At 41.6% G+C, this 18,548-nt stretch overlaps 1 protein-coding gene across 4 annotated transcripts in view; it reads left to right on the top strand.

Annotated features, from left to right (window-relative positions):
• Positions 1-18,548, top strand: part of LOC102518573 (collagen alpha-4(VI) chain) — a 110,518-nt gene that overhangs the window by 62,351 nt on the left and 29,619 nt on the right. For all 4 annotated transcript variants that reach the window (XM_032489275.1, XM_032489288.1, XM_032489282.1 and 1 more), the window contains 9 exons: positions 3,090-3,152; positions 3,480-3,545; positions 8,700-8,753; positions 8,871-8,906; positions 12,542-12,604; positions 14,403-14,465; positions 15,451-15,513; positions 16,047-16,109; positions 18,051-18,101. In XM_032489275.1, the coding sequence (XP_032345166.1) occupies positions 3,090-3,152; positions 3,480-3,545; positions 8,700-8,753; positions 8,871-8,906; positions 12,542-12,604; positions 14,403-14,465; positions 15,451-15,513; positions 16,047-16,109; positions 18,051-18,101 (522 nt within the window). The remainder of the gene's footprint in view (positions 1-3,089; positions 3,153-3,479; positions 3,546-8,699; positions 8,754-8,870; positions 8,907-12,541; positions 12,605-14,402; positions 14,466-15,450; positions 15,514-16,046; positions 16,110-18,050; positions 18,102-18,548) is intronic.

Consider the following 18,548-nt stretch of genomic DNA (forward strand, 5'->3'; position numbering starts at 1 on the left):
CATGGGAACCAGCTTACTTAACCTTTTGTGCTTTATCATGGGCGTCATTCCCTTTTGCGCAAGCTTTTCATAGCTTCCTGTCACCAGTGATGTAGTCTGACATGCAAGGCCTTTCAACCACATCCTTCACTAATCTCAGTCCAGAAGTGTCCTTCCCAGTCAAACTGGGCTCCTCACTGTCCCCTGGAGATTCCTTCTGCACGCCGAGCTCTGTGTCTCACCCTCACTCAGTACTTCATCCTGGAACGCCTTTCCCCTGCATCCATCTTCAGTGCTTACTTGAACCTCACCTTTCCTTCAGTTTCCACCTCCTCTCTTTCCTCCTAATGATGCCCTCCTTGACCATGTCGGTCTGTAGTGACCTCCCCCTTTTCTGCATCCTCCCGGTGTCCATTGTTTGGACTATCTGCTTGACTGTGACTATGCACTGTGCTGGTCACTCTCTCCATGTGAGGGAGGGCAGGTACCTGGCGTATGTACTGCAACTCCCCCTTCCTGTGCCCAGGCAGACATTACTAACCAATTTCCCTTCCCATGCCCATGTAGACATTACTAACCGATGATGGATTCCAGCCTGAAGGATCCAACTTGACACAGCACTGTAATCAGCTTCTGTTGATTCACTGGATTAGATAAAGGAGGTTAAATTTATTTACTTATGTTTTTATTACCCCTATGGAATTAGAGCAATGCTTTTACCCTTAGGCGTGGATTGATTTCCTGATACATGAAACAGAGAGTCGCAAGACAATGACTCTTTACTGAGGTTTAATTTCCAACCTGCAGTTTGTGGATCAGATTTTGGAGAAGGTGGAGCACACTACATTCCCTTCAAGACTGGAGAGCCTTCAGTTTCCACCAAAATTAGTTGAATTCAGTAAATGCCTGTCAAGTGCTTCCTACCTGTAGGGCATTTTGGCGGACACAAAGAAGGGTTCAGAGGTAAATGAATCAAGGTTATGACCAATAAAGAGCTGGTTTCCTGGTGCAGGAGATAAGATTTGTACAGGAATAACTCTAATACAAGATAGGATAAGATAAAGGCTGTAAGAATGGTACAAATAAAGAATCAATGGGAGCCCGGTGACTTGGAGAGGAATCTCAAGTACAGTGGCCTTTCTCCATCCAATCAGTCAACAAAATTCACTGAGCATCTATTGTAATTTAGGGAAGACTGTAGAATGGGGACCAAAATAGGCATGAGTTCTGTTTCTCAGGACTTGCCTCTGTGGGGTGAAACAGATATTAATGAAATAATCATGGAAATAGATGTAAGATTACTGCTGAGATAAGTACGTGAAAGGCAGGGAAATGGCACAGGGATCTGATCCAGCCTGTGCAGTCAGGAAGGCTTCATTGAGGGAGTAACGATGGAATGAAATTTAAAAGATGGTAAGGGAGGAGGAAGGGGATGTGAGACCAGCCTTCCCTACTGAGGCCCTGTGGCATTTGAGAATGTGCTCAGGGTGGAGAAGACTCGGGCATTCCAGGGAACACAGGAAATCAAGACATTCTCCACTGAGACCTCTGTGAGACACACACACACACACACACAGGGTATTCCAGGTTAAGAAAAAGAAAAGGCTTAGATTAAAAGAACTCAGAGTGGTTTTGGAAAACAAAGATTCCACTTCAACAAGAGTGGAGGGTGAGATCAAAAGTATAAAGAGTGGGAGGACAGTCTGGAAGGGCAAGTTGGAGCCAATTTGATGCCATGTTTTAAGGGTTTTGTTCTTTTCTGCTGAGTCACCAGGTGCTGTTGAAAGTTTCTAAGCAAGGAAGACATGTGTTCAAAGCTACAGGTTTGGAAGATTACTCTGGAAGCCAGTGTCTGGGTCAGAAAAAGGAGGGACTATATGTTGGACAAAACATAATAGGCACCATATGTCAGGCCCTGTACTCAGCATTTTAATTTACTATTCCGTTGAATCCCTATAACAGCCCTATAAGATAAGTATGTCTATTTCACCGATGAGAAAATTGTTTTGAACTGAGAAGTCAAAGAAATTTGCCTTGGTTGTCAATTAAGCAGCAGGATTAGAATTTAGAATTAACTAATTCCTTCTTACCATTGTATCAGACCGGGGAAGACGTGAAGAAAGGTCTCCAGTAACAGTATGAGGTGGCTTCTTGTGGAACCCAGAGAACATCCCATTTCCTGTGTGTCTGAGGGTCAGATTTCAGAGGGGGCCCCACTTCACTATTCTCAGGGTGTGGTGTGTACCCTCCAGAACCAGGTACATAACATCATCCGAGGAAGGCTCCTGCAGTGGGGGGGGGCTCTCCCCAATTCTGTGATTCTGTAGGAACTATGGCACAGAGGTGGTACCACTAAAAGCAAGGTTTAACAAATTTTTTTTTTTTATTGAAGTGTAGTTGATTTACAATGTTAGCTTCAAGAGTACAGCAAAGTGATTCAGTTGTACATATACATACACATATATATTTTTTTCTTTTTATATTCTTTTCCATTATATGTTATTACAGGGTATTGAATGTAGTTTCCTGTGCTATACGGTAGGACCTTGTTGTTCATCTATTTTAGATACAGTCATGTGTATCTAACAGCAGGTTTTAAGAGAAGCAACCATTTGCTTTTCATGCCATAGTCTTATGGCAAGTTGCTCCACCTCTCTGGTTCCCTGCCTGTAGCAGTCAGGAGCTCCAGAAGCATTTCTCTCTCTTCCCTTCTCTTTTTCATAAGATCTTGCGCTGCTAATACTGATGGGGAGAGCCTTCTTTTTCTTACATGTATTTCTGTGTAGGAGCATCAGGAAGTTGTGAAAAGATCCAGGGTATTGGTGGTAGGGGGACAGGGTCTGACTTCCCTGAGTCTCAGTTTCCTCATATGTAGCAGGTTAATTCTTGAATTGTGAGGGTTAAATGAGGCAATGCACATATAGGGCCAAGTGTATCCCAGATTTCCAATAAAAGTATGTTCTTTTCTGTGTCTCAACCTCACCTCTTTGGCAGCTAATGCTTTAAAGTTCACGTACTACATTGCTCTTTTAATTTGAATCTCATTTGCCATTTCCCTTTAGGCAATAGATGATTTTAAAAAGTGACACTTCTTAAAAATTTGATTTAAGGGCTTGCCTGGACCACCTGGACGACCTGGCGAGCGCGGAGAGCCTGGGCTGAGGGGAGATTTTGTGAGTAGTGGGGTTTCAGGGATTTCTGCTGCTCTAATCCAGGGATTGTGAATTGTTTGCTTGGGCACAAAGGCAGAGGACAATGAATTATTCATTAATGAGGCATCTGTTCAGCCTGCCTTAGTATTGCGACCAATAGGAGATTTGAAAGGAAGTCCATCTTATACAACGTTTGGGCTCTTAAAGAGTTTAGGATTTTAATTGCACTGGGTATTTGGAATACTGAGCAGGCTCAGACAACTGAAAGGATCCACTTTGGTGCCTTTTCTTTTTTAATAATCATACTTTGCCTACCCATTTGAGCCAAGCAACCTTTTATTTTCCCAGGGGGATCCTGGAACTGATAGTTTCACCCAAGGCCCCAAGGGGGAAAAAGGGAGGCGTGGACACCAGGTAAGACGGTCTCCCTCCCTTTGGGGCTACTGGTGCCCTGGGAGCAGATGCTGGCTGGGGCAGGAGTCATGGGCATTCAGGTTGGATCAGCAGAGAAAACCACAGTAAAAACGTATGGTCTCCACTGTCCGTGGGGACAGGAGCTCTGAATGCTAATCTCTACTTATATCCTTGTCCTAGCATCTCTGTCTCCTGGTTTATTATTATTTTTTTGTACAGATCTTACCTCCCACAGCATTAGTAATTTAAGTTACTTTACCTCTTTTGTCCTTGGTTTCCTCATCTCCAAATTGAAAATATGGGACTCAATGATACCTAAGACCTTTCAGTTTTAAAATTCTCCAATTTTATAATGATGCCTTGATTTAAAAAATGCTCAGGGTCATCACCCCGCTCGCTTGCTTTCTGTCATGGCAACTGTAAATTGATGTGTATGGGGTACCATCCATTTTTAAAGATAAGATCTTTGTCTAGTTCTAAATACTAGAAGCATTGTGATAAGAGTCATCACAGAAGAAAAAAGACTTGCTATCTTGACAGAGACCAATTTGTTGAAAGGTATTTTTAGATTTTTACGCCCAAGACATTAAAATGCAAGATTCTGAAAAATGACTGAAATAACCCAGGTACCTCCATCCATAGAGTTCATCCTTCCCAGTTTCCAGGAATGGGGTGTGCATAGCAAAATGCTCACAACTGCAGAGGAACTTCCGTTTGCTTTAAACTCCAATTTGCAACCTTTGACAAAAACCTTAGGACATCCATTCTCCTCCCTGAATTTTGGCTAGTTCGCAACCATTTTATATACGCCCAGGTTCTGAATAAAGTCCAGTTTGTAACAAGATCATTATTACGCAGCTATGTGAGAAAATTGTCATGATTTGCTGCAAGAATTTCTCATCCTGTTGTCGATTACAGTTGTTTTGGACCAACTGTGAGGATTTTCTTTGGTGAGTTGAGATCAGAGAGCCGTGTGAATTGCCTCAATCAGCTATGGGATTGAGCTAAGGGAACAGCAGGGCAGCCACCCTGAACCCATCCCGGCCCCAGTTTCCTCATCCGCAGGGTGGGACTATTAGAGAAACCATTTCAAAGTTTCCAGGAGTCAGTGGTTGTCATGGCAAGAAAGGTCTTGATCTGTATCATCTGTGGTTTGCTCATGGTTTCACTGCTGGAAAGGAACTCAGGTCTCTAGACAAATTGTCCACTGCTGCGTCCATCTCGGCACCGGGGGGACCCTCCTGCTCACAGCTTTCCGAGGTATCCGAGGTGTCCGTCGCTGACTTTAGCTAAGGGTTAACCTTGAACACCGGATCCCTGAATTGTGCGTGCAGGCAAAAAGGTACCTGAAACAGAGCCACGTCATGCTGCATTTTCCTTCCCTGTGCTTGCTACTCCCATGCTGAGCTCAAAGAAGGCTCCTAACTAAGCGTTCTTTGAGTAGATTTGGATGATGGAAGTCCCTCCCGCCAGTTACACAAGCCTGCAGCCGGTGCACGCTGACGGCCTAGCCTGTTAGGTGCTTTGAGAAGAGAGCCCTTTAGGGGTCAGTCTTTCCTCGGTTTTACCAAAGAGCAGATTGAATGTAATCTGGATGGAGAAGGGGCCCTGATGAAGCCGTCTTTCAAACCACAGAGGAACTTTATTCTATGCCTAGAATTTGGGGAAGGGATGGGAAACCAGTGATGGCTTCACACTTCCGGGAGAATGAAAAGCAATACAACCTTTGTGGAAGGCAATCAGTCAACATATGTCAGTTAGAACAGCTGTTTTTTGTTTGTGTTTTTTAATATGCAAGTGACAGAAAGCCTGACTGGCAGGCTTTAGCTGACAAATGTGTTTGATAATCCAGGTGGGGGCAGGTTTGGTACACGAGCTCAGCGATGTATCAAAACCCAGTGATGTCATCAAAACCCAGTGATGTCATCAGGGACTCAGCTCCTTCTTTCCAGGGTGCCATCTGCAGTGTGGTTCTTGGGCTGGGCATTAAGGATTTCATCTCCACTGTTACATGAAATGGCAGCAGGAGAGGGGCTTTCTTTCATCAGGGCACTCCCAGAAATACTCTGTTTATAGCTCATTTGGCTCATTGGCTGGGTCCTGGGCTCCCCACCCACCCTCACCCCATTTTAAGAGTGCCGGAGAAAGGACGTCTCTGACAGAGGAGATGAGATTGTCATGATTGGCCTAGACCTGTTGTAACTCAGCCCTTAGAGTGGGGCGTGTTGTTGCACCAAACAAAACTGAGATTTTTGTCAGCAAGGAAGAAAGGGGAGGGTTTGTTGCGTGGTCGCTAACTGTACCTGCCACTACTTAACATGTGCATGTCCTTTGACCCAGTCTTCCCAGCTCTAAAAATTTATCCAGAAGCGTATCATGGATCAAACAAGGTTTTAACTCCAAAGATGGTCAAGGTGGTGATTTTTAATCACTGCAAAGCTTACGTGTTCAATGAAAAGGGATTGTTCGTATAAATGATGGTGTACCAACATGATAAAATATTATTAAGCCATGAAAAATAATTTAGAAGACTATTTCTAAGAAGGAAAACATTCATGGTATGATACTAAGTGAAAAAAACCAGATTACAAAACTCTGTATTCCACAAGGGGTCCAAATGGGTAGAAGATATCTGTATCTATTTTTCCTAGAAGGATAAACAGCCAGAAGTTGTGCATTTATTATCTTTAACCTTGTTCTCTAAATTGTTGAAATAGTCTGTGATGAACCTGTTCTACTTTTTACCCCAACTTTTTATTTTGAAAAATTTTAAACCTGCAGAAAAAGTTGTAGCTTCAAGACAAGTGTAACGAACACCAATTGTTACCACTGACCCCACTTTACGTCTCTCTGTACAAATACATGGGTAATATATGTACATATTTTGCTGAGTCATTTGAGGACTAATTGGAACAAAGGCATTCTCCTATACAAGCAAAATACAGTCATCACATTTGAAAAATTTTTATATCGATGCAAAATTATTTTCTAATATACAGCCCACATTCAGATTTCCACACTTGCCCCAGTAACGCCCTTTACAGCTATTTTTATTGTTGTCCCCGGACCCAGTCAAGGATTATGTGGTGCATTTCATTGTCTTGGTCACAACTGTTGCCCAGTTATTTGTTTGTTCACATGACATTGATGATCTAGACCAGTACACCAACATCCCTCAATTAGAATTTACCTGATTGTTTCCTCATGACTAGATTCAGGTTAAGCATTTGTAAAAGGAGATTAATTAATGCTGGACCCTTCTCAGTCACCAGGTGGGACACTGCCAGTCTCTCTCATTATTGGTCCATTAATTTTGTCATTTGATTAAGATGGTGTCCACCAGATTTATCCATTGTGAACATACTTTTCCCTCTGTCCAGTGATTAATCTGGAAGATGACACCCTGAGACTGCATAGTTCTTATTTACCAACCATCTTTTACCCAATGATTCTAGCATCTGCCCAAATAATTCTTTTACTATTCTGGCTGCAAATAAATTATTTACTGTTGAAATAAGAAAATGATAAACATTTTAAGAAAGAATCTTTATTACATCTGGACTAATTGTGAGTGTTTTACTTAAAGCTTTCTCCCTCATAAAACCTACTTTATTGTAAAAATTCCAATTATAAAAGTAACACCACAGATATTTGAGAGTACAGAAATGTAAAACATAGAGGAAAAAATTCAGGAGTTCCAGTAACTAAGAAAACCATCAGCTTACTAGACCTTCCTAACTTGTTGATGGCAAAGTTACTCTCCCTGAGACATTCAGATGAGGATCCCATGAGCTTATTAAGAAATGTTCTAGAACAATATAAAAAAATGAGGAATCACCATTTTGTCTTTCTCCTTATCTGGGATAAATTATTTACTCACAAAATTTAGCATACTTGGAAAGAACAACATGATAGCACAATTTTTTTCTACTTTATAAACTTTTGATAAATACAGTTTTTGATTGTTTTTATACGATTACAATAAGCATTTCTACTGTAATGTAATTAACACATCTCTCACTTCATGGAATATTTAAATTGTATCAGAATTTAATCTGTTGTAAGTAACAGTTAGAAGAATAGCTTTTCACAAAATGTTTTTGTTTCTGTATTAAAAAAATTTTTTTTAATTGAAGTACAGTCAGTTACAATGTATTGATTTCTGGTGTACAGCATCATGTCCCAGTCATGTGTATATAACGCATATATTCATTTTCATATTCTTTTTCATTAAAGGTTATTACAGGGTATTGAATATAGTTCCCTATGCTGTATAGCAGAAACTTGTTTTTTAATCTATTTTCATATATGGTGGTTAACCTTTGCAAATCTCAGACTCCCAAATTTATCCCTTCCCACCCTCTTTCCCCCATTAATCATAAAATTGTTTACTATGTCTGCGAATTTGTTTCTGTTTTGTATGTTTCTGTATTTCATATTCTTTGCCAATTTATGGATTCTTACTGAGTTAGCATGAAACTTCACTGAGTAATTATCTAAAATATCCCTATTTGGGACCCAAGATGTTTTTTTCCATTCTCCTGAAATGTGGACTCAGTTTGGTTTTCTCTGGACACCACTCATTTTCCCACTTCAGACCTTAAAGAGGTGAGAGTGCTAGGGAGTGTCCCCATCATGACTGAATAGCCTCCCCTCGCACCATCTGGTCTACCCATCACTCCACATGTGCAGAGACCACTCTTCTGTTTCCTTTTGCACATTTTTCAAGTATTAAACCTGGCTTCTTGGCAAGTACGTATGACTACTGTCCCAGCATGGTGAACCCTTGCTGGATATTGTTCAGCAAACAATCTGGGGAGAAAATGCCCACAATGTGGATATTTCAGAACACCAAATTAAATCCATTTGCTTCTAGAGGAAAGCTGACCAACAGAAGTTTCTAGATCACAGAACTGTTCTGTATCTGTGCTGTCCAATATGGTAGCCACCAGCCACCTGTGGTTATTGAACACTTGAAATGTACCTACTGTAACTAAGGAACTAAATTTTAAATTTAACTTACTTTAGATTAATTTAAACTTAAGAGCCACATGGGGCTAGTTAGTGGTTTCTGTGTGGGACAGCCCATATCTAGAGGGTAAACCCAGAAGTGTGTGGACATCTAAAAAGATCTCTTTACCTCTTTCTTGTCAGGGAAGTTCTAACATTGATGGACCTCACGGGGGAACTGGAAGTGTTGGCCCTCAGGTAGGTATAGCCACTTGTTGGATGTATTTCATCTGCTTTTGTGGGAGAGAGAGAGAGGCTGGGGTGAAAACAGGCTTGTTTCCTTCTCTAAGGTCTCCACTTTCCTTCTATCCTTAGGGTCCAAGAGGAAGACAAGGTCTGCCAGGATTGAAGGTCAGTGCTTTCTGGAAAGAGTCACTTCTTATTGCACACATATGGCTTCTGTAAATAGTTCTGTCTGGGGTCAAGGCAGGTGTTGGTTGGGCTGATGGAGGCTGCGTGATCCCTGAGAGGTTTCCATCGAGAAGGGAAACTTTATATGGTTCCTCTCTGCTCCCTCCCCAACCTGCTGTAACAGTTCATCTAGATTGAAAATAAGCTAACATCTTAAAGAATTGCTTTTACCTCTGAAATAGTGATTTTTTCATTTAAAGAAGTGGGACTTACTACAAGTACATAAGGGGGTCTCATAGTCACTAAATAAAGAGAAAAGACCAAGCGGTTACAATTTCCGAAGAAGGGTTATCTGAGGGTGGGGTCGGGCATCTCTGTAGGGGAATCATATTTTACAAAGCATTTGTCTAACACTTCATTTATATGACCTCATTTAACCTTTCTACAACCCCAGGAGTTATGACCATCACTGGTTACTTTTTATGGATAAGAGAGGAAATAAAGGTTTAGCAAAGTGAAGTTAGTTGTCAGAGACCACATAGCTAATAAGTAAGTGGTGGAGATAGGGTTCAAATCCAAAGATCAAGGTGCTCTTGGAAATTTTTGTTCAAAATGAGAGTTATGTGGACTCCTCTCTAATGTGGTCTGGTCCTGCTCTGCTGGTATTTTTTTTCTTCCTAGCATTCTCAGGATTTAGGGATGGAGGAGAGGTCAGAGACTGACTTATGTCATCTCTGAGCCTGGGAATGGCTGAGCGCGCGCGCGTGTGTGTGTGTGTGTGGTGGGTGGGCAGTGACCTCCTCAGTACAAAAGAAGGTGAGACTCCTGTGTCTTCAAACTAAACATGTTGGAAAAGCATGGCTATTGAGAAATTTCAAGTCTCAAAAATGCAAACAAGCTTTGTCGACACCAAGTAAAATATGACTTCTCGTAAAATGTTGAGGCTTGAAATAGATTCTTATGCTTTTAATTCAGTTTGAACATTTGTGAAATAATGTCTTGAACTATCATTTTAGTCTATTGTTTTTAGCTTCCAAAAGGCAGAAAGAAATAGACTACAACTTGACTAGGCTAAGTTTTGGAGAAATTAAATGGCTCAGTGGAAAGAATTTCCTACTCTTGAATTATTTAATATTTTTGCGATCCTGTGTGTGGTTTATCTAACTAGCCATCGGCCGTGGGTCCTCTGCCCAGTTGGGTCTTGGTTATTTTTGGTTTGCTAAACTGAACTCCATCTCCTATGTCTTTCCTTTTTATTTAATTTGAACCAGAGCTCAGCCTGTGCATAATTTTAAAGTCAGATTGCTTACTTTGCTATTTCTTTGTTTTCCATTTTGAATGTTTTTCTATTGAATTCTTCTAATGGAGAACAAAGATTTTTCTTAACCTGTCCATCACTTCCATACACTTCCCCTCAACTCATCCTTATAATACACTTATTTTCTCTACTTTTGGTCAAATCAATTCATCATTCAGATGATGACTGATAAACATCACAAATAGCTGTAAATGATATTTATCCGTCACTTTTGTATTCCTTGAGTCACCCTCTCTCCCCAGGTGCCTATTACTAGTTAATCATAAAGCTTTTCTACAAAACTGCTCACCTCCCAATATTTCTAACATGTGAGGTTTATTTTTCTTAGATTCCTCCTTCCTGAGCCCTCTGTCCTCCTGCTCTAATCCTGGCTGATTGTTCTCTGGGCCTCTGCACTGTTGTCTTCTGGGGACAGACTTTGAACAACAATCGTTCATTTTGGGAGCTGGGAAAAGTGTGTGACCACGGCCATCTTTAATAGAAAACCTCTCCCTTTAATGCGTCATAATCTTGATGGATCCCTGTACTTTTTGCTCTTTTCAAGAATCACTATAGTTGTTTGTTCTTGTTTCTATTGAAGTTTGAGTTTTTAATAAGAGGAAAATTTATAACTACTTGCAGGTTCCAGAGTGAACTAGGTTTATCCAACAAGTCAGTGGTTTGCTAGTTAACCCAGTGTTGGAGCCGTGGTCATAGGACTCGTTTATGTTTTGAGGCTGTAACTTGCTAAAGATCAGTCAGTATTATTGGGAAAATGTGGCTTAAAGAGGTGCTGAACTCCAGATTACAGTATCCCCTGACCTTGGGAAAATATGGTTCATTATTGTGTATAAATTAGATGTGCTGGCTTTTGCAAGGTGCATAATAAAATGAAATCTTAAATAAGATTTTATTTATGGAAAAAATTGTACTATGGCAAACAAATCAATGCACAGATTATTTGGCAATAAGGGAAAACTTTCTGTTACTTAAGATAAAATTAAGAATATCATTAATTTTTTAAATGTGCATAAACCCACCGCCCTCCTGCAATTATTTTCCTGTTTGTATGTTTCCTTTATTTGCATACATAATAAAGAGCTGTTTTTAATGTATATACTATTTTATATTCTGCTTTTCTATGTTTCCAAATCTTACTAGTATCACTTTAATGCATTATATCCTACTCTGTTGAAGAACAGTGATTTACTAAACCATTCTAATGTTGAACATTTAGATAATTTCTATTTGTTTAAATATGACAGTGATGAAAAGAAAACGCTGTATCACGGGGCTTTTATTTTGTTCTTGCTTTTCTTTGCTGTAATGATTTCCCTAGTATAAATGTAAAAGAGTCTGACCTTTGCTGTACCGAGCCACATCATTTTCCAATCTGTTGTACTACAAATGTCACTAATGTGATGAGCAAATTGGCCCACATCTTCCAAACGATTTCAAAATGTCTAGCTACATGCCTTTTAAAACGTGACTCACACTTACGAATCTAGAAATCAACTCTTGAAGAATAGAACAATTTAACAGGAATGATTAGTAGAAGAGCTTCCAATTTATCTGAATGGTTTAAAGAACTTAAGAAGCACAAGTCATTGATCCACGTATTGCTTCGATCTGAGCTTAGGGTTTCTTGTCTTTGCAAATCTGTGACTAATCAGTAACCCAGTCAACAGTGAGCAATGTGAAAAAGAAGGCAGCACTGGTCACAAAACAGGTATTATCCTCAATCTTGGAATATGTATCTTCTCTGTAGAAATGGAAATATTAACTTGAGGGAGGAATTAAGTCAGTTACCAGATGAATTATTTTAATAGCTCACCCTGTGCCTAGAGAGCTAGCTCAGTGCTGTAAGAATCTGTAGGGTTTTAAAACCAGTTTTCTGCTATTTCTTTGTGTGCTGTGTGTGCCTTTGTCCCCAAATGCCACACATGCTGCTGAGCTCGACATTCTGAGTTTCCTCACAGGAGATAAAGGTCCTTAACACCAGGGACCATCTAGAAATTAAAAGGAATGGATGGGCTTTTAGGAACTGTTATTACGTAAATTGGGAGTTTGGGTTATTTAAACAAAGTGCTTTTATATTTAAAGAACTAGCTGTTCGGAAGGAGACTGGAAAAGACAGTAAGAATTTCCTAAGCAAATAAGTGGGACCCCCTCCCCCACCTCCTCCCTGATTCTGTGTCCTAAGAGGACTGAGTGCAGACCTTCAGATCATTTTGCCTTTCTCTTGTGGCTTTCAAGTGACCTCTTGCAGGGAAGGCTGCCTTCAACAGGAACGCTGAAGATGCCTGGAGAACTCACTGAGTTTTCTTCCTTTCGACAGGGTATGCGTGGAGAATCTGGTGAACAAGGTTACCCAGGAGAGCTTGGGCATCCAGGCTCACAGGTTGTATCAGTGAACTTGCTTTTAGTGCTCAGCAATATTTGTTTGAAATTTTAACTTCTCTGATAGGAATTTAACATGTATCGGAACGTTCTTGGATGCTCCCTGCCAGGGCCTCCCTAAGCAAATTGTGTAGCGTCTTTTCTGGGGAGGCTAAACCCCGATGGCTAATATTTATTGAGCTTTTGTTGTGTCCTAGATACGACCCTAGGCACTTGTCTTACTTAGTTCATTGAAGCCTTCAGTGGGGAGGTTTTATCATCCTCGTTTTAGAGGGGAGAAATGGCGGGGGAGGGGGGCGGGCTGGAGAAGTGAGGTAAACTGGCCAAGCTCGCACAGCTAGGAAGTGATGGAGGCTGGGTTCAGGTGCAGGCAGTCTAGTTATGAAGCCTGTGCTCTGAATTACTGCCTCTGAAGCTGTGAGTGCAAATTACTCAAATAGGATTTAATTCTTTAAAATTGGGATCAATTTGGCAGGAAAAATCAGCAGAGTATTTACTGAGTAGCCAGTATACACAGGGCACTTTGCAAACAGCCTGGGTCATTTAGACCATGAAGGCCAGGGTTTCACCCTGAAGGATTCAGTCCAGTGGGGCCTTGTAAACTATGGAGTGATAACCAGAAATTAAACTTCCAACCAGTTCCTTTGAAATCTCCTAAGCATAACCCAAATCTGTCATTCTGTAAACCCTTCTGGGACACTTTCTACATTTTTTTTTAAGCCACATTATTTCCAAGTACCCTTAAAAGGAGGAACTTGGCAACAACAAATTTTACTAACGCATTGAATCGTTCTCCGTAATGTTAAAAATCCTATTAGTGTCAGACGGTCATTTAAGAAAGTTTCTGCTGTTTTTGCACTTGACAAAGGGACTGAAGAAAGAGCTGGGTCAAATCAGAGTGTAATTAGAGATGCGACTGTATTTATTTTATGGTAGAAAATAGTGTCCACAACCTAGGGGGGAAGAGCTGAGAGATACTTACGGCTTTCCTCTTGAACACTGGCTCAATTCAAATTTAACTGTGGACCCCCCACCACTGTTGTGTCCTGGGCTTCTCCTTTGGGTTCACTTCATTGTATGGCTGAACACAGGAGAGCAAGTCATGTTGTGAACCATGAGGGAGATAATCGGTAAAAGCTCCCCTGGATTCTCACCTTCCCACTGCGGATGGTATGGGATGGTGATTAAAAAACCTCACCCAGGGATGGAGAAGCCCGGTCAATCCTTCACAGAGGAAAGCATCTCTCAGAAAAGTGGGAGAAAATCTAAAGCGGCAAAAAGAAATCAGTAAAGTAAGTAAAGTAAAATAGATCAGGGAGAAAATGAACACCCCCCAGCAAGGTGCACAGTGAGATTAGCCCACTTTTCCATGTGTTTGGGCTCTTGATAACATCAGAATGTGAAGGCTTGTCCTTAGCCTTTATATGGAGAAAGAAAAGGTTGATTTTTCAAAGGAGATCAATTTCCTGACAGCTCTTCTCATTCCCCTTTTAGGATTTAAAATTAGTTGGGTGAATTAAAACACAGAAGCAAATGTTAGTGTGTGTCAGATTCAACTGGAGAGGAGGTTAAAAATGTAGATACTGAGGACTCACATCCCGATGGAGGGAGTTTGGTGGGAGCGTGTTGGGTGCTTCAGGGTGATGAGGCTGCTTGATTCAAGTGTGATGAATGAGATCGTGGTGGGTCAGAGCACCTTCATTTGTGCCTCCATCGGCATCCAAGATGGTCTTGTGGGTACATGGAAAAGAAATCGCTCTATAAAAATTGGTTGAATTTAAATTTCATCTGTGGACCAGGGACCAAGAGGAAGGCAAGGACCGCCAGGAACTTTGGGAGAAAAAGGCTCACCGGGTGCTCAGGTAGGTTTGAGAGACTGACAGCTACAACATAGCTGCTCGTTACCAAGGGCCGGTTCATGCACCTGCGTGTTCCTGGGCAAACAACATAAGGCTACCCCGTTTGTTCTGGGATCTGTGGGCATCAGGAATTTCTAGAAAGAGCTGTTTCAAGGAAGTAGCCCTTGATCACCAGCTCCGTACCCCTTCTACTCTAGGCGTTTGGGGGAATACACTGATCAATGAGACTGGGCTTGAGCCTCAAAGGTGTGTGACACAGGCTTATCCTTATGTAGAGTGCAAGAGAAAAACAGTAGTGTAAAGGAGGGTAAATGACTAACGTCTTCCTCACAATCATACAAGGAAGTATTACTTAAAATCACCCTACTTTTATAGAGATGAGGAAACTGAGGCTCAAAGAGATGAAATGACTTTTCATCTGGATCGTTTAAGTGGCTGGACTTGGCCTCCCACTTGGGTCTTTCTTTCTGGTGCCTGATGAGAGCCTCGCCCACTCGGTCTCCCGGGGCTCGTGGAAGGGTCAGATCAGACTGAGGCAGGCGATCAGGCGCGGCTTCCTACAGAAGGAGTATTTGAGAGAGCTTGAAACACCTGAGCAGCACGATGTAAGTCAGGGGTTAGAGTACCTGGAGACTCAAACAGCAGCTCCAAGAAGGCCTGAGCCACCTCTCTCTTGTTCGGGAAACCTCTAGCCTCATAACCGATGGTATTGTTTTCATTCTCATTTGATCGTATTTTTAATTCAGAGCGGCTAAAATCCAGGCATTTGTCTTCCTAATCTCTTAACCAGATGGTGTTCTTCCCCTCTGGTAGCCAGATCTTCCCTCCCGTTCTTGATATGTGGGGGAGGTGACTTCTTGCACAGAACACCCTGCTCCTCCGCCCCAAGCCCTCAGCTCAGAGGCTACATGTGTGTATGATGCACTTTGGAAGATGAAATTAATTGTCTAAAACATTACAGATCATTTGGGTTGTGGTGTCATTACAGGGGAATGCTGGGCTTCCAGGGCCAAATGGTTCCAAAGGAAAAGACGGACCAAGAGGAATGAAGGTAAGTGTCAGAAAACACACCTTTCCTTGACTGCAGCTTGGGGTCTCGTCTATGAATTATGAGATCACTTCTGGCATGAGTGTCTGATGCCGTTGGCAACGATACTGACTGTCCATTACCTCACAGCTGGATAGGCGGATATAGACAAGGGAAGATGTATAGACAAGACATACAGGAAGATGGACAGATAGAGGGTCACACAGATCACTAGACAAGGACACAGCAATAGATAGATAAACATAAGGACTCAAATATAGAGTCATACACGTGCCCCTAGAGAAAGCCATGGTGATGTGAAGTTCTGTAACTGGCACTGCGTACCTGGGCTTGCTAATTCTCAGCACCAAAATCTTTCCTAGATTTGCTAGTTACCTGTATTTAACAAAGTCTAGAGGAAGATACTGACCTTAGACTGTAGGATGATGCCAATAGGACTTAAAAAGAGTGACTGAAACATATCCGAGGAAAATGAAATAACATTGCATGAACTCACAGCAGAAAATTACTTTTGTGTTTACCTTTCATCGTACAAGGGAGAGCGTGGTGTTCCAGGAGAAAGAGGACCACTGGGTCAACAAGGACCAAGAGGGCAACCTGTAAGTCTAGAGTCTCTGTTTTGGATTCCTGATCGAATTGTTTGTTGTTTGTTCTTGTTTCACACAAAATTCTAATATTCTTGATAAATATTTGGGGTTACATATATGTGATCATCACTAGAGCTGTTGTGAATCCACTCAGTCCAGAGATTCCCAAACTCCTCAGATTAACAAAGAATCCAAAGATGCTTTGGAATTTATCCTGCCTTCTCACATGTTGTTGAAAAGGGAAGTTCCAAGGACCCTCTTCTCTTTGGAAGACCAAGATGTCTTAGGAGCATTTGAGCCTTTAGGAATACAGACATGTTCAAGGAAACAATATTTTTCCCCTAGAGAAATAAATAAGACAGCCAATCAGAGTTGCAGACTTAAATTTTAAGAGGCTTTGGAGACCAAGGATGGTCTGCAGGCTATGCATTTATACCTTAGTCATCTCTCCAAACACGAGAGTAAGTTAGTTATTTCGTGACTCTTTCCAATTCGCCGCCTCACAGGAATTAGCTTTATGATAGGGCATAATGTTGTCTTTCCTGCAGCTCACATTTCTGAGATTTCTTTCATCACGGAGGACCTGCTCTTGTTCCGCACTCAGCACTGAAATTGCATCTGTTGTTAGCAACGAGAGGAAACAAAAACAGGCCTAAGAAACTTAAACTTTAATGCGGAAAGGGAAAGAAAAGAACGAAAGAATGGGATTACTATCAAGTGTGGCAAATAACGTTTAGCATCTATACTCAACTCAGATGATGACCTTAATACTGTTCAACTTAATAAAGAATCCTGATTTAAAACAATGCAACTTTCGCCTCCTGACCTCTCCCTGGGCCAGACAAGCTGAGGAGCAATGCCTTTCTTGAAGGCGTCACATCAGAGGGGACATCTCCAAAATGCTCGGTTTGGGCACCTGGGGCTGCCAGTGCTGGAGACACGGCATGTCCGTCTGCAGAGAGAAGCTGGAATAACAGCAACTGAATCTCATTTGCATCCTTTCCCCCCTGCAAATAATTTATTTTGGGCCATTTTCTTTACCTTGTTTTCTTTCTTTTCTAATAGTTCACATTTTCCTCCTTAAGTTATAGCACTGATTTTTATGGCTTAAAATTTTAAAATCTTTCTTCTTTGTTGATCTACTTGATGTAGGTGCCATCTTTGTCCATTTAGCGAAAAATATCTCAAAGGTTTCTGAATTCACTCTTTATTATGGAATGCTGACTGTCTGTATGTTCGGATGCTAAGATCCCAGCAGTATGATCAACGTTTTCATAATCATGAACATCACCACATTGATTTCCCTCCCCACTGCCTCCACTGTCAACAACACCATCATCACCATCACCATCACCACTACCACCGTGAACCACCTGCACCTCCACCGCCACCATCACCACCACCATTAACCCCCCCACCAGCATCACCGTTACTACGGCCACTGTGAGCAGCAGAATCAGGGCCACTTATCAAGTACTTTCTGTGTGCCTGACATCATGCTTTCCATGTACAATCTCACTTAATCTTTCCCCCCTCCAAAGTTGTCTTCATACCTAGAGATTTACCAGTTTGGGAGCTTCTTCTGTTGTTACTCTATCCTACAAAGAAAGCAGGTTTAGCTCAAGGGGAGTTTTTGTGCAATGATTTGGCTTCCTGCAACCAAGGTAGCCTCTTGCTGAGGTCAGAATCTTGCTGAAGATGGGGTTAAAAATTAAAGCACACACACACAAGCTTACTTATCTCATGGTCTTTCAAAGTTTTAAACCCTTACCACCTCCTCACCCTAGGAAGGCAGTCTAATGTTTATCCTACAAAGGTGGGATAAACCTCTGCCAAGCCCATTCTGCCCCCCCCCCGCCTCTTTGCACTGCTGATTTATCTGCGTTCAGATGATTTTATTGACCAATTATTGATCTGGATGACTCTACAATTCATTGTGTATTATTTTCTTAGGGTCTTTCTGGCCCAGATGGATATGGACATCCAGGAAGAAAAGGAACAAAGGTGAGGGTTACCTTTCAGAGAATTCTCAACCAAGGACCAGAGTTTTTATTTTATTTTACTAGAATAAGGGTTATTACCCAAGCATATGCCGGAAATCATTTCTATAGGTTGTTTATGACATTTCGTAGCTGCCACAGTTCCCTCCTTAAAAAATGAAAGCTGATTTTACTTCTCCCTTATTTAAAAACCAAACTCCTTACCTCATCTTCCACCTGTGCCGGATGGTCCCACCCCAGCTCCGGGTGTGCCAGACCCTTTCTCAGTGTCTTACCTTTGCAAATACTCTTGCTTCTCTTTGGGATGTCCCTCCCCATTTCCCTCTTCTGGACAATTTGTACTCCTTTTCTGAGACCACCGTCTTCTCCATGTGGATGCCCCCCTGAGCTTCCCCAGACAGAATGCATGGTGCTGCGCTCAGTGTTCCTAAATAAAGCACCTCGGTCCTTC

This window comes from Camelus ferus, chromosome 1, assembly GCF_009834535.1.
Source record: "Camelus ferus isolate YT-003-E chromosome 1, BCGSAC_Cfer_1.0, whole genome shotgun sequence".
Taxonomy (NCBI): domain Eukaryota; kingdom Metazoa; phylum Chordata; class Mammalia; order Artiodactyla; family Camelidae; genus Camelus; species Camelus ferus.